The following is a 13783-nucleotide window of genomic DNA, read 5'->3' on the forward strand; positions in this document are numbered from 1 at the left end:
AAATCCATAAAACCCGCAAGCAGGCTCTCAAACATTTAATTTGAAAGATCTCTGTTTAAATCATTTTTGACTTGTGCCAGGACAAGCCTGTCCTCCAGTTAATTACGCTCTAAGCACATAGAGAGCTAGTGAAAACAGTCGCTTCATAACCATTTTCTTTTTGTAAATTCAACATACTTAGATGTGCATCATTTAATCATAATACAGCCATATGCATGCAGCATAGCTTTTCTGGAAACCAGAATTAGCTAGAAGACATTTGGGTCTATTGTTGGAACGTGCATGTATGGGGAAAAGCTCTTTGAGCACTCCAAATGGGTTTGAGCTCCCAGGCCTTGTAGGAGTGGAGGAAAGTTCACGTCAGGAATGCTCCTCAGCTCTGCACTGGCTGCACTGCACCAAATATATACTCGATGCAGTTTTAAAGTAAAGTTCACTGCCTGGTGGGGTTGTTAACTTGCACTAGCTGCTAAAAGAGGGACTAAGCTGCTGGATGTAGGGGAAAGATTAATCTAATTTATGGGCAATTTTGGGGGTGTGTACACCTGGTCCACAAAGAGTTGCTTTAGTTGTTTCAACATGATTCTGAAGTAGAGCAGAGGAACATTGCTTCATTAGATAGTTTTGTGTTTTGCAGATATTAAAAAAATATAGTAAACAATGAAATTCAAACATATTTGCATAGCTAGGCAGTGGTTTAATTTGTGTGTTGGTCTAAGTATATCTCTGGGTTCCTTGAAAGATCTGGGGAAGGCATGTGCTCAAGTCGGTGTCTTAAAAATGATTAGTGAACAGCCTCAGAAATTGTTACATCCAGAGGGGATCACTGTGGCATCCTCGCCAGAAGCTCTGGGGCTGCGTGCTGAGCTTGCAGTTGTGTTTTGCTGCAGTCACAGGGGCTTTATCCCAGCGGAAGCAGTGTCTGAGTCAGTCCAGCATCTTCTGGTGCTCTTTGATACCCAGATGAGCTTCTCTGCCAAAATCCCAACTTATGGAGGGAGAGGATGGTCAAACCATAGGGCATTCAAAGAAGTTCCTGAAAAGCTTTGGGCAAGCTTAAAAAAATAAAAATAATAATAATCTGGATAGATATCCTGCTGCCATCCCACTTTCCTGGATTAAAGCTGTCAAAACTTGCCGAGAAAACTTTGAAGAGAATTTACCAATATGGGTTTAGTTTCCACAATGCTCATTACTAAAAGGGCAGATACTCCAAATGTTACTTGGCTGAAACTATTAATTAATGGGTGCATACAGAACTCTCTGTGGCTATAGAGTTGCAACATAAATTTGCAGAGGAAATAAACATGAAAGGCTGCAGCCCATCTTGCAGCCAGCTGTTGGCCACCAGCTGAATACTCCCTCAGAGGGCTAATGTGGAACATACCTTGGTAAGATTAAAAGCCATACTTTTGGGATCCCTTCATTTGGGTGGGATTTTATTAATTTTTACAGTAATTCTTGGCCTAGCAATCAGTTCAAGAGACTTAGTCATTTTTCCTCTGGCCACTGTGGCTTTTTGTCATCCCAACAGCCTCCATCCTGCTCTGGATCTCGTGTATGGTGCCAGACGCACGCAGCTCCAGCACCCACAGTTGGTGACAGCTGAGGCTCCCTTAAGTGAAGAAGGGAAAAGAAGTGAGTGAAGGACAGGAGGATGATGAGGAAAAGGAAGATAGTGAGAAAAGAAGGGAGAGCAGCTGGGGAAGGGAAGCTGACTGCAAATGCGTTTATCCTTCCCTGGGAAGTTCAATGCAGGAGCAGCTCCAGGAAGGAGTGCTGCTAGCTGGTGCTACCTGGCCTAGGTCTAGCTTGCTGTTGTGCTGACAGATATTGGGAAACAAACCCCCCTCTCTCTTACCAGTGCTCCTGAATATCGATTCCTAATCCCACGACCTGGCCATTATTTGAAACTCAAGCTTGCCGCAAAGGGGAGTGGTAAAACACAGGTCAAGGACAAGCTTGCCTTCCATGCCTGCAGCGACTTAGCAAGTGCTTTGTGAAAGCCATTTTGCCATGAATGGATGAAAAAAAAAAAAAGCATATTCAGCATGAATAAAACATGACAGCGATGTGCTAGCAAACCGTGATCTATTTTGACTGTGATAACAGCGTAAACCTCGATGGGTGAGGACAAGATCACAGCACACTGAAACTCTGAAGTCAGCTCAACGTGAGCACGGCCCACTCGAACTTCACTACCGCTCCTGCAATGCTCTGTGACTGTGATGTGTGTGCAGCGAGAGCAAATGACATGAGCATGGAGTGACAGCCATGCCAGGAAGGATTCGGTGCTCGCTGCTTGTGGCCAGTTAGCTGTGTGAATGCGAAATGTACGGGGCAGTTTGCGAAGAGCTGGTAGTAATCATTTGTGTGAATGGTTTTGACTGAAGAGCATTTGGTTCTGAGTATACGACACAGATTTCTCCTGTAGCAAGCCTCCCTAAACATTCAGTTACCACAGCTGTTGGCTGGAAGATTCACGCTATTTAAAGGGCCTTCTGATGTCTGATGCTGCCCCTCTTTGTCTTGGCTTAATACCGCACAGACCAGTGACAGATTATAAACTGAGATACATATGAAGATCGATATAATATAAAGATCAACATGTCCTTGAGTTTAGTGCACATAATTTCATAGGGAAGTGTTTTTTCCCCTCTCCATTTAGCTTGATTATTCAAGAGTTCTTTAACCATTACAACAGAAGCCTTTTCAGAAGAAGAGCATTTTTCTTTCACCCTAGTTGCTATGAGAACATGAATCATCTCTTTAGCACAATAGCAACAACTGTAGTGCTTAAGTGCATCCACTGATTTTTTACTGTTTGTTCTTTGCTCTCAACAAGATAAGCTGTTGTTATTTCTTTCTTCTTGAACAAGCGTAACATGATTGCTGAAGTAGTAGGAATAATTGGACCAAATAGTGAGGCAGTTAATGTAAACAGAAAGAATTCATCTCTTTCAAGTACAGTAAATTGTCCTCCAAAAATATGGAAATCTTGTCTATTTCTTGTTGTGCCCTAGAGCAAATTTTGTTGAGTTTGTTGTCACATCATTATTTTCGGACTCTGTGAAATTGCTAATGAGGAACAGGCTGCTTTCATTGGAGCAGTTGTGTGTGTTTAGGGCTGTGATGAGATGTATATGGACCGGGGCTAAATCACTGGCAGAGGGAAAGTTAATGTTCTCCTTGAACTAAACATCTACCACAGGTGGCAGTTGTCTCTAAAATTGTTGCCAGGGAGCCCAGTTATGTGAAGATGGAGCTGGCTTCAGCTGCACTGAATTTAGTTTCTGAGTGAGCGGTTATAAACCAAGTAATGGGGGATGTGAGGCTTTTTTGGATGGCTGAGGTAGGCATGAACACTGCCCTGGAGGAAGAGAATGCCAAGAACCCTTTTGCTTGATCCTTAAGACCATGAGCTGTTGCTTTAGATGACCTTGGGAATTGTAAGCATATTTTTAAATTTCTTAAATAACTAGTAAAATTAGTTATTCTGTCTGTGAGAGTGAGAATTCCTGAGTGTCATTTGTATGTTCCTTTTCAGGCTACTCTTTCCTTTGCTCTGTACTCAGTGTTAAGGACAATATTTTCACAGTAATTACTTTTGGTGAGTAAAATGGCTCCTTCAGAGAAGTCTCCTTGAAGAGAGAAGGCTGGTGGACTTATTTCACCAGCCTTTAGATTCTATTTTAGTAGTGTCTTGGGGTTGGCTAACTGCTCCTTACTTTCCTAAAGCCTACCTTTGAAGTTCTTGCTCTCTAACTACAAAGATGTTTGTGGAAATCAATGCCGGTCATAGATGAGAGATAGTGAAGATGAAACTTCTCCTATATGGGAAGGGAGAAGGTGTTGTGAGAAGCTTGTGAAAGCACTTGAATGATTTGAGGCCAGGGGCCCATGCTAGGACTTATGTGCTTAACTTAAAAAGGAGCTTTGGTTCCATACTCCTTTGGCACCTGTGGTTTGTGTAATCTATTGTGCCTCTTAAAGATAAGAATAAATGCTAAGTGAATATGTTTAGACAGGTGAGATGTCTAATGATCATTTGAGACAATTTTCCCAACAGCACTTTTAGATTTTAATTATTTATGGACCTGTAAGTACATCCTATGCACTGCTGTAGTATGTGGGAAATACAACACGGAAAAAAAAAGGCTTATAATTCAAACAGTATTTCTAATAGTGTCAAATTATTATGCCAATAAAACATGTAAAATCTCTTCAAGATCAAACAGACATTTGATGTGGTGATTCTGATTTGGAAGGGAGAAAAAAGATTGCTATCTGGTACTTCTAGCTTGGAGTAGATGAAAGCAATGGCTCTGACCTTGGCTAAAGTAAATTAATACAACTCCATTGACTCTAGGGAAACAACATGGATTTATACCAAGTGATGGATCTGTTCTTACTACTTGATGATAAAATCTAGAGATTAGGCGTCTTCATCAATTTTTGTCTGAGAACTAAAGAAAGAAAAGATAATGGGGCTATGAGCAGGGGTATGATTCAGTATTATTCTGATCTTAAACATCTAACCTCAGGGCAAAGAGGTCTGAATACTTGTTGTGGATCTTCCTTGGGTCTGATGAACTGTTTTAACCATTGTACTTAGCTGTTTGCACCTAGTATTATACTGAACAAAACAAAGATTATAAGCAATTAAACAAAGGAATAGTATTACAAGGACTTTTGTTTAGAGTGCCTCATTAATTTGTATTATGGTGTTAATGTAGGGTAATCCTCCAACATTATTTAAACATAAAAATACCTAGGTAATCTGGTAGACCACACTAAGCTTCTTATCACTGTTTTTGGATACTTCCTGCAAATAACTGGGAACTGGTTAAGCTATATTTAAAATGGCATATTTCCCCATTTTAATAAGTCTTGAGTCCTCTATTGCTTCAATAGCAAGAAAACAGAGGCGATCAATGATTATTAAGAGAAATAAAGCCTTAAAGGTATACAGTAAGAAATTACTATGGTGTGATAGTGAAATTTGGGGGAAATTAACTAGATTTTGATGATTTAATGATTTGTTTGAGTTGACCTCAAATGTAGAATCATAATAAACTGTATAGATATCTTAGTAAATTCTGGCATTGTTATGCCTGAGTGATTTCTCACCACTATTTACTGTCAGGAGTATATATGTTTTGTTCTCTGATTTAGTGAAAACGAGGTTTTGGGAACTCTGTATATTGCTTTGGGTGTGGCCCTTGTTACATCTCATTGAACTGAATGGTAAAACTTCAGCTAGATTTCAAGGAACTGGGGTAGGTCTTGATTGTCCTCTTCACAAGTAAAGTTCTTGGGGCAGGCCATGCTTTATACAGCTATACAGAAATCTTTGTATTTTGTAGGCAAGGATTGTTTCACAAAACTGTGACAGCCTTTCCTTATGGCACATGAATATCTAAATGGCTGCTATAAAATATTTTAAGGAAAATGTGAAGTCCTACAATTACTTTGTTTTATAAATGCGTAGTGACTTCCATCATTTAAGATCTTTTTTTAAAAAAAAAAAAACAAAAAACAAAACTGTTTGAAATTACCATTAAGAACATTGTTTCAAGCCTGAGCTTGAATGGAGTGAATATTAACTGCCAGTAATTACCATTTTTTTCAGGAATTATGGCTTTAAATCATGGACATATGAAGTATCTAATATGTAGTTTATATATCTGGATCATTAGCAAAACAGGTATCTTTACTTTACATGTGAAATCTTACATGCAATCTTGGAGTGCTATTCTGTCCCCTCTTGTTTTCAGTTAATATCTCTTTGTATTTGAATGCTATTACCCATTACCCTGAGGTCTGACTAAAAAGAAACAAACATACACAAAAACAACAACAAATGCTTTGAGCTCTGCTGAAATACAAGGAATGGTTTTAATGTCAGTGTCTTGGATTGAGTCATGATTGCTTCTAGGTCTTCTGTGTCCTTTGTGAGAATTGGATATTCACCACTGACACAAGAACAAGTTCCTAAGACAGCAGAGCCCTTGGAGCCTTTGGGATACAGGTTCAAGCTTCACAATAAGTCTGATAGTTGATTTGAACCAGCTTTTCCCTACAAGGTCTGCTTGGTTTCTGAAAATGCTTTGTGCAAGAGCAAAAGGTAGAGAGTGGTACCTTTTCACCTCCTGACTCTGCAGTGCCCTTGTGGGTGGGTGCAGCCCCTGGTTTCGTGCAGAGCACAGCATCCAGCCACGTGAGGCTGCAGAAGCAGCTTCTCCTGTCCTTCAGAAACGTAACACATGCTGAGCTCATTGCACATGGTTCTCATGTGATATCCCCATCTGAGCTAGAGAAGTGCAAAATGTCTTAAAGACTTCATAACAAAAATAAATCTTGCTGATTCTGATCCATTGAAACAAAAATTAACAAACTCATTATCAGCAGGATCTTCATTTGATTTTTTTGCCTTCCAACTTTTAAAGATGTGTTCATCTTTAAAATCCCCACATAACAGAGAACTCATTTTCCCACCCCTTGTATACAACATCATCAAGACATAGACTGTTTCTGGCCATCTGAGTATAATAATGAGGCAGCTGCGCACAGCTCACTTTGTTTGTACCTATTTGGGCTCAGACCTGTTGCAGTGTCCTCTGGATGAACCTTTCTCATCTCAGACCCTGCAATTTGATGTATGCTCCAAGCATTGGTTAAAGACCAAGTTTCAGCAGTTCATTTACTCTGTGTGAAATTTAGTGGATTTAAATCATCACCTTTTTGGTGAGACATGCCAGTTTGAAGCTTGGAGATCTTGTGGCTTTGTTTTTAAATAATGTCTGGGGTTGGGCTTCAGCCTTTGGCTTTCAGACCTGTCAGTGTGTTGCATGGACTTGCCAAGTAAATCAGTACAATTTATGCTATCATAAACCATTACATGTGGGATTTTTGTGAGAACAGAGTTGGAGAATTGCATGCATATATGTGTATATGTATAAGCAAAAATTGGACAAAGTGTATTGAATTGTTTGAATTAGTACTGGCCTATTTAAATGGCTTTCATGTATGCCTCTGTAGCTGCTTCTTTTAGTGTAATTGTCAGAAGGGGTTTTGTCCTACTCCAGATCTCGTGCTAATGTTTGAGTGCATCCTGTGCAGTAACCTTCAAGTGTAATTAAAATTCATGTAACAATTCATTTTGTAGTGAAACTAATCCCCACCAAACTGTATTTAAATCTAATATGAGGTTGCTTTTGCTTTTAAAACTGAAGGTTGGCTTTATCTATATGAAATCTGGTCGAGGTACTCAGTCCTGTTTTTCTGTTTTTCTTTCAGTGTTTGTCAGAATTGCCACATATTAGGATTGCTCTCGGCCAGCATGACAACCTGGGACCTCTGCCTGAGAAGTGTATTGAGGTAGGTGAAATCACTAAGAATTTCCACTGACCATTGCACTTTGCATGCAGCAAAAGCATTCTTATGCTGAAATAAATGAACTTACAAGATGTTAGCGTGGGATAACTATAGTTTTACTATGATATTGTCTGGTTTGTAAATTTTTATCCTACATATATGCATAACAACTTTAACCATATTATCACTACTGCACAAACTAGTGCTATAAAAACGCAACTGAAGCTGAACTTAAATATATGTATAAGTGCAAAGCACTTACCTTCTGTAACACAGTTGGGCTCATATGATAAAGATACATCCTTAATTTAGCTTGAGAAATCACCAGCCTCATTGTGTTGATGATATGACCTAAACTAATCTTCTGTCCAGAGTTTCAAAGATGAAAAAAAATCAGAAAACTAATCTAGCGCAATGCTGATACTGTGTGATGGTTGAGAGGTTGTAACATTATTTTAAAATATTATAATGTAGCTGGTGTGGGATTTTCTGTAATGCAACATCAGTCATCTGTTATTTGCTTCAGACTATATTTACATGGAAGAATAAGACTAAAAAACCCAGTGGGTTTGTTAGTAATCAAGGTACAGGTTATCATAAATGGTGGTAATGCTTTTCTGTTTCTATATTTTTCCTGCTATTACAGGATTTTATGAAATATATAAGATATTTAGCAACATGAAACATAATGTAACCTGCCATTTTCTTTGATACTGCTTTTCACTTCACTAAATCAAATGAGAGTGCTGCAAGGTGCCCAGGCCTTTAATGTTGTTATACAGAGTAGATTGCGTAAACTGAGTAAACTTTAAAGCTGGTCATATGCCCACCTTCTATCTACACACAAACACATTGGAACAGAAAATTCTGGACTAAGCACTGCAAGGGAATGCTGGTCTGTCTGCTGGTAAAGAAACTGTTGTGAAGATCAGTTAGTTCCAATCTCAATTAACTGGTTTAAAAAAACCTCCCTTTCTTGGAGAGTTTTGGGGTCTGAAGCCTATCCTGTGCTCTAGAGTTGCTCACTGGCAGGTCTTCCTACTGCTGAGGAAGGAATTTGCTACTGAAGAATAGTCTGAAAATCTACTGGAAGGGGGTTGAAACCATCTGGCTTTGAAGCAGGAGAAAAGTTGAAGTGTTGTCAGTATGGGCATGAGTTGGTTTCCTGGAGTATAATTCTCGCTTTGAGAATCTGGGCTACAATTTAAATTTTCAAAAGTTTTCAAAGGCTGTTTTCTTTCTGTGCAAAGGGCTTCTTTTGTTATTATTTACCCAGTATATCCTGCTAAATATTTACATCTCTGTGATAGGTGCTGTATAGAAAAGTTGCAAAAGTTGCTCCAGACCTGGGGATTTTATGATACAGCCAGATAAGTGTGGTGTGAGAATGGAAGAAGGAAATAGCAAGAGCTTTAATAGAGTATTGGAGTGGAAGTACAAGTTCTGTTCTGTCTATAGGATATCTTGGACAAGCTTCCAGTACTGACATCTCTGCTGTAATCCACAGCTTGGCCACAACTGATTGCTGTAGTTTCCAGACTCATCCTGTGTTCATCATAGGAAACAAAACTACCAAGTTATTTTAAAGTAATAGCATGGCATTTGCAAGATTCCCAATTTTTCCAAATAGCATCTTGGGTGAACCACAAGAGATGCATCTTACAGGACCACAGTCTGCTCCAGCAAGCCTGGAGTAGCTCCACTGGCTTGAATGGAAAATTGAAAGGATCCAGGAACTCAATCTTTTTCCTTTTAAAGTCTTGGATACTTGCATTAAAATGGTGAAAGGGGAAAAATAAATTTATAGTTGATGTGCAGATTGAGGATGTTAAGGAGATGGAAGACTGAAAACCATGTCCATAGCCTGTCTTGTAGGCAGTGTATTTTCCAGAGCTTAAGTGCTTGCTATTAAGAAGTTGTCATTCAGCAATGGTTACCACAGTATCAACAACTGAAATGCCACAGCTGATGTAGGAAATATAATAACTAGTTTTCACAGGAGTTTCGGGGTAGGAAATATATGTGCTGTCTCCAAAGACAGTCTTTTTAATGCCTATTTATATAGCAAGGTTCGTCTTCATGCTGTTACTAGCTCCAGATGTTACTTCCAGCAGGCCATGGCAAAACAGAATCCAAAGGATAAATGGGAAAGTAGGCAAATGAATTGATAGAAGGCACTTTTGCATAAACAGACTCATTCAGGAGCAAGATAGGCATATATAAAGTCTATTGTGTTTTTTAACTCAAAGATGGATACTTTTCTAAATGTTGTGATCCAACATTTTTAGGCTTTTGTGTGGAGAGGTTCAGATTTGTGTTGCCCTAATTCAATACTTGTAATGATCCTTCTGACTGTGGATGGTTACCCTCTTGTCATTGTGGGGTGTGTTAGTGGCTATGTAACATGAGTTTCTTAATAAATCAGTTAAGTTGGAGTCATGTTTTTAGTGACTGATCAAAGTGAATTAAATCTCAATCCACCACAACAGTGAAATTATCTGGAAAACATTCCACATCTTTGTGTCAAATCAATATTTTTCCATTTAATAACAAATGATTATTCACTCTTCACACATCAATTTGGTAGCATATGTATTCAAACGCTACTTCAAACAGAATAAAGTTCTTCCTTTCTTGTGCCATCCAACTTTTGCTTCCAGCGGTGTCTGGAGAAAACAATGGATGGGAAAAACACCAAATGTGACTAGCAAAATTTCAAACCTTGGAAACTGATTGAAAAGGGATATGGTACACAAACTATGACTATGGAGCAGGAGGGTAGTGTTTTTGGGAAGCCTGCCCAAAGTAAAAGTTTTATTCTGTGCTGAATTTCAAGGTTCCTTTTTTACTCGGATCTTTGTGGCTTTATTTCCTTTTGAAAAGGCAGAAATTCAATTTTCTGGTCCCCCAGCTTTGTTCTAAGATCTGAAAGTCTGAAAGATTTTCAGGTTACATGTGAAGACTCTATAAATCTACAATTGTACCACTGCAGCTAGGATTAGCCACATATATTACACCTTACCAAAACCTACTACAAACCAGTTGTGGTCTAGTGGATAATTTCCATAACTGTAAAGATGAAGATTCAAAGGATTCCTGGCTTGTACAGATAAGAGGTTAAAATGCCATTCTGAAGATTACTACAATAATTAGATTCAGGTTTTCTGATGTGGCTGGGAGGAGACTTCAGGCTCTCTAACTTCATGTTCTTTCAGAAAGTTTCTAACGATGCTTTCTTCCAAAAGTGTTGGATGTTAAAATTCCCAACAATACTCACAAAATATGGCTCTTATGCTGAGCTTAACTGAATCTGGTTATTTATTATACAACATAAAATGTATTTATTACATGGGACGTGTTCAAGAACGTCTCCATTTACCATATGTTTTCCAAAGTGCTTTACACAGTGCAAATTGAAAAAGATAAATCTGCATAGTGAAACCACCAAGGGTCAGGTAGTCCAACCTGAGTCTTTAGAGCCAACCACAGACTAATTCTTCTCAAGATGCCTCAGATACTTACTGCTTACATTGGAAAAAGGGCAGCCTGAATTCTGCAGTTCTGCCTTCTGCAGTTCTTATTAATCTCTACAGTTTGTCAAGTATATTCACCCAGATTTTGCTCACTCATTTGCGCATGATTTTCCATTTCTTCCCCCCTCGTTTTTTAATTAGCTGTCAGTTGTCATTTGTTATAGTCAATGCCATTGTGGCATTGTCCAGTTGTATAAAAAGCACTATCTATTTACTCTCTGTTTGTTTTGACCACAGCATGTGAACGGCAGGGGAACTTGAGTGGCATAGTGTTTGGCTAAAACCAGGGTCTAGGAAACACGAAAAAGGTTTTGATAGTTCAGATTTTGCAAAGCTATTTACTGTTCTTGTGATCTTGCAATTCCTGGTGAGTCACCATGAATGTATGGTCTCACTCTGTTATGAATCCAAGACTATAAATATTAATAGTTCTTTAAATATTTTTTGTTCTTCCTTTATCTTGAAGACTAGTTAGGATGAATTTTTGAGTGAAGGGGAAGGAGGTGGTAACTATTTTGCTCTTTTGCAATAAGCTGTCCATGAAATCATACCAAACAGCTCCAGGATCTATTTAAAATCTATCCAGCCTTTTGTGTGTCTTGTGGTGGGTAACAATTCAAACTTCTGAGGCATTTTGTTTTAAGGACATTGTGAATGTCTTCCAATGTATTTGCACTTAGTTTTAAGACAGCGAGTCTTCCATATTTAGCAAATCCTTTTTTGTAAACACAAATTTGTCTGGTCAATTATGTCTGATTTTACATAAATGCACACGTGACCTGATTATTTCAACAATGCTTGAACTGGATGGAAGAAAAATCATATGCAAGGTCTGTCTTCTGTCTCACAATAAGGGTAGTCAGTTCCCAGTGAAGCCAATAAGAATGTGGAGATGGACATCCCAAATGTGATCACAACAGATAAAATCCTTTCCAGGTATTGATGCATCTTAGGTTAGATAAGCTTATTTAAATCTAAGGACTAAGCCTTGCTGAAAGTTGTCTATTAAGTTTTTATTTATGCTTGTACTAAAACTGTTACTTGGGTTAAAATATGCTTGTTATGTAGTTTAAAAAAAAAAAATCATTGAACATTTGAGATGGATCCAGATGGAAATTTATCTGATGTTGTTGTAGCTGAAAATGGCACATTTCTTTGACCTGAAAAATCTTTAAGCTGTAACAGCTACTTCTGGTGAGTTTGATAATGTCTATTGAATTGGTAAACTTGTTTCCTAAACCAAAGACAAAGATGTTGGTGCCTGAAGTTTAATCATTCTCAAGTTTCCTCTTGTAATACTAAATTGTCTGCTCAGTACAGCTTCAGCTGAGCTGCTGACCTTGTGCTGTTGTCAGATGAACTTCAGATTGCAAAATCCATGTTTAGTTTTTGTTTTTCCAAGCCACATGGTAACATCTCAGTGACATGGTAGTAGTTTTTGACTTGCAGCTACCGTAGCTTTGAGCAGTGGTGTTCTGGCCTCTGCATACTGTGGTGAGCCTCTTCCAGTCGCTGCTCAGAAAATAATTGTGCATCGAGGCAAAAAGGTCAGTTTTGTCCCTATGACCTGAGTGGGAAAGGCATGTGGCTTTAAGTCATGCTATGCTGCTAAGCAGACTTGTAGTTCTTTGCCATGGGGATTCTACTATCAGGAGAGTAACTTAAATTGCCTTAGAGAATATTTTCACATTCAATTTATAGAAACAGTTTAAGTTTTCTTTAATATAATTGTATCGATAAAACTTGCCTTGGATCAAGCCAAAACTGAAATATACTGCAGTTTAAACAGAGCAGGAATAAGTATCCCACACTGGGTTAATTTAATATTGCATTCAGATGTTCAGATGAATGATAGAGCAGATGGGACTGTGACCAATTCCTAACAAAATATAGACAGATGATACCTTTTTAGCATTTATTCTTAAGAGCTGTCAGGAGTGGCTAAGGATAATAGAAGCCCACTTTTACTCTTTTTCCTTAGAGTTAAGGTTACACTTCATATGCAATGCTCCCCCATAACTTCTCTGCTTACATTACTGAGTATCAACATTAATTTTACTCACTGCTAAGAAAAGCAATACTCCTTACTTTCTGGTGGGCTCAGGGGAGCAGCATAACTCTAGTCCATGGTTAAAATTCTGTTCTTTTACAGATCATAGAGAATGAACCTGTTTGGCAGTAGGGCAAGACATATATAAAAAGCTGCATCAGCTATTAGGAAAGCTTGGTAAATACTCTAGCCCTTATTGATCAAACATGTTTATACAAATAAGCTGTCATTTAAAATGGCTGTAATTTCTTTCTTGAAGATAAAATTAACCATATCCCAGATGTCCCTAATCCTTTTAGCTTTCCTCTCCTGGATTGCCACTAGAAGATAACCAACTGTTCTCTTTCTACTTCTCAAGTTTCCCAGACTAAATATCCTGAGGCAGCCACATCTGCAGTCCTATCTAATCATGGAATTGAGGGTGGGAATAACAACCAAATTAACAAAGAGCCATCATTAGGAAAGCCACTGATGGTCAACCATGATTGAAATTGGCCTGTTTTTCAGGCACATGCTAGTGTTTCAGAAGCACTGTACCTGGGACTAGTTCTCTTGCTGAAGGCTCACTTTAAATTTGCAAACATGGAGACACTTTGTAATGCCAACTGGAGTAAGGTAGGTGACAGCAAAGCCAGTTTAGTAAAGTTTACATCAAGGAAATGATTAACAGAAAACAGAACAGCACCCAGAAAGTTGGATTTCCAGGCAAAACCACTGTCTAGAAGCAGGGAAAACAAAGCAGCTTTTTTGTCACTTTATAAAGTGGCAATGGAGAGTAAAGATCAGAAAGTAAAGATAAATCTGTTTTACTGTCTCTCTGGGG

At 38.5% G+C, this 13783-nt stretch overlaps 1 protein-coding gene across 4 annotated transcripts in view; it reads left to right on the plus strand.

Annotated features, from left to right (window-relative positions):
* LOC311443242 (uncharacterized protein) overlaps nucleotides 1-13783 on the plus strand; it is a 409687-nt gene that overhangs the window by 289670 nt on the left and 106234 nt on the right. The window contains exons 1-2 of one of the 4 annotated variants that reach the window (XM_084533288.1): nucleotides 3315-3449; nucleotides 7300-7380. In XM_084533288.1, the coding sequence (XP_084389414.1) occupies nucleotides 3435-3449; nucleotides 7300-7380 (96 nt within the window). In that variant the 5' untranslated portion in view covers nucleotides 3315-3434. Of the gene's footprint in view, nucleotides 1-3314; nucleotides 3450-7299; nucleotides 7385-13783 lie in introns of those variants that run through there. The other 3 variants (XR_014697143.1, XR_014697144.1, XM_084533287.1) reach the window with 3 other exon arrangements.

Source organism: Aythya ferina (genome assembly GCF_964211825.1).
Source record: "Aythya ferina genome assembly, chromosome: 12".
Taxonomy (NCBI): domain Eukaryota; kingdom Metazoa; phylum Chordata; class Aves; order Anseriformes; family Anatidae; genus Aythya; species Aythya ferina.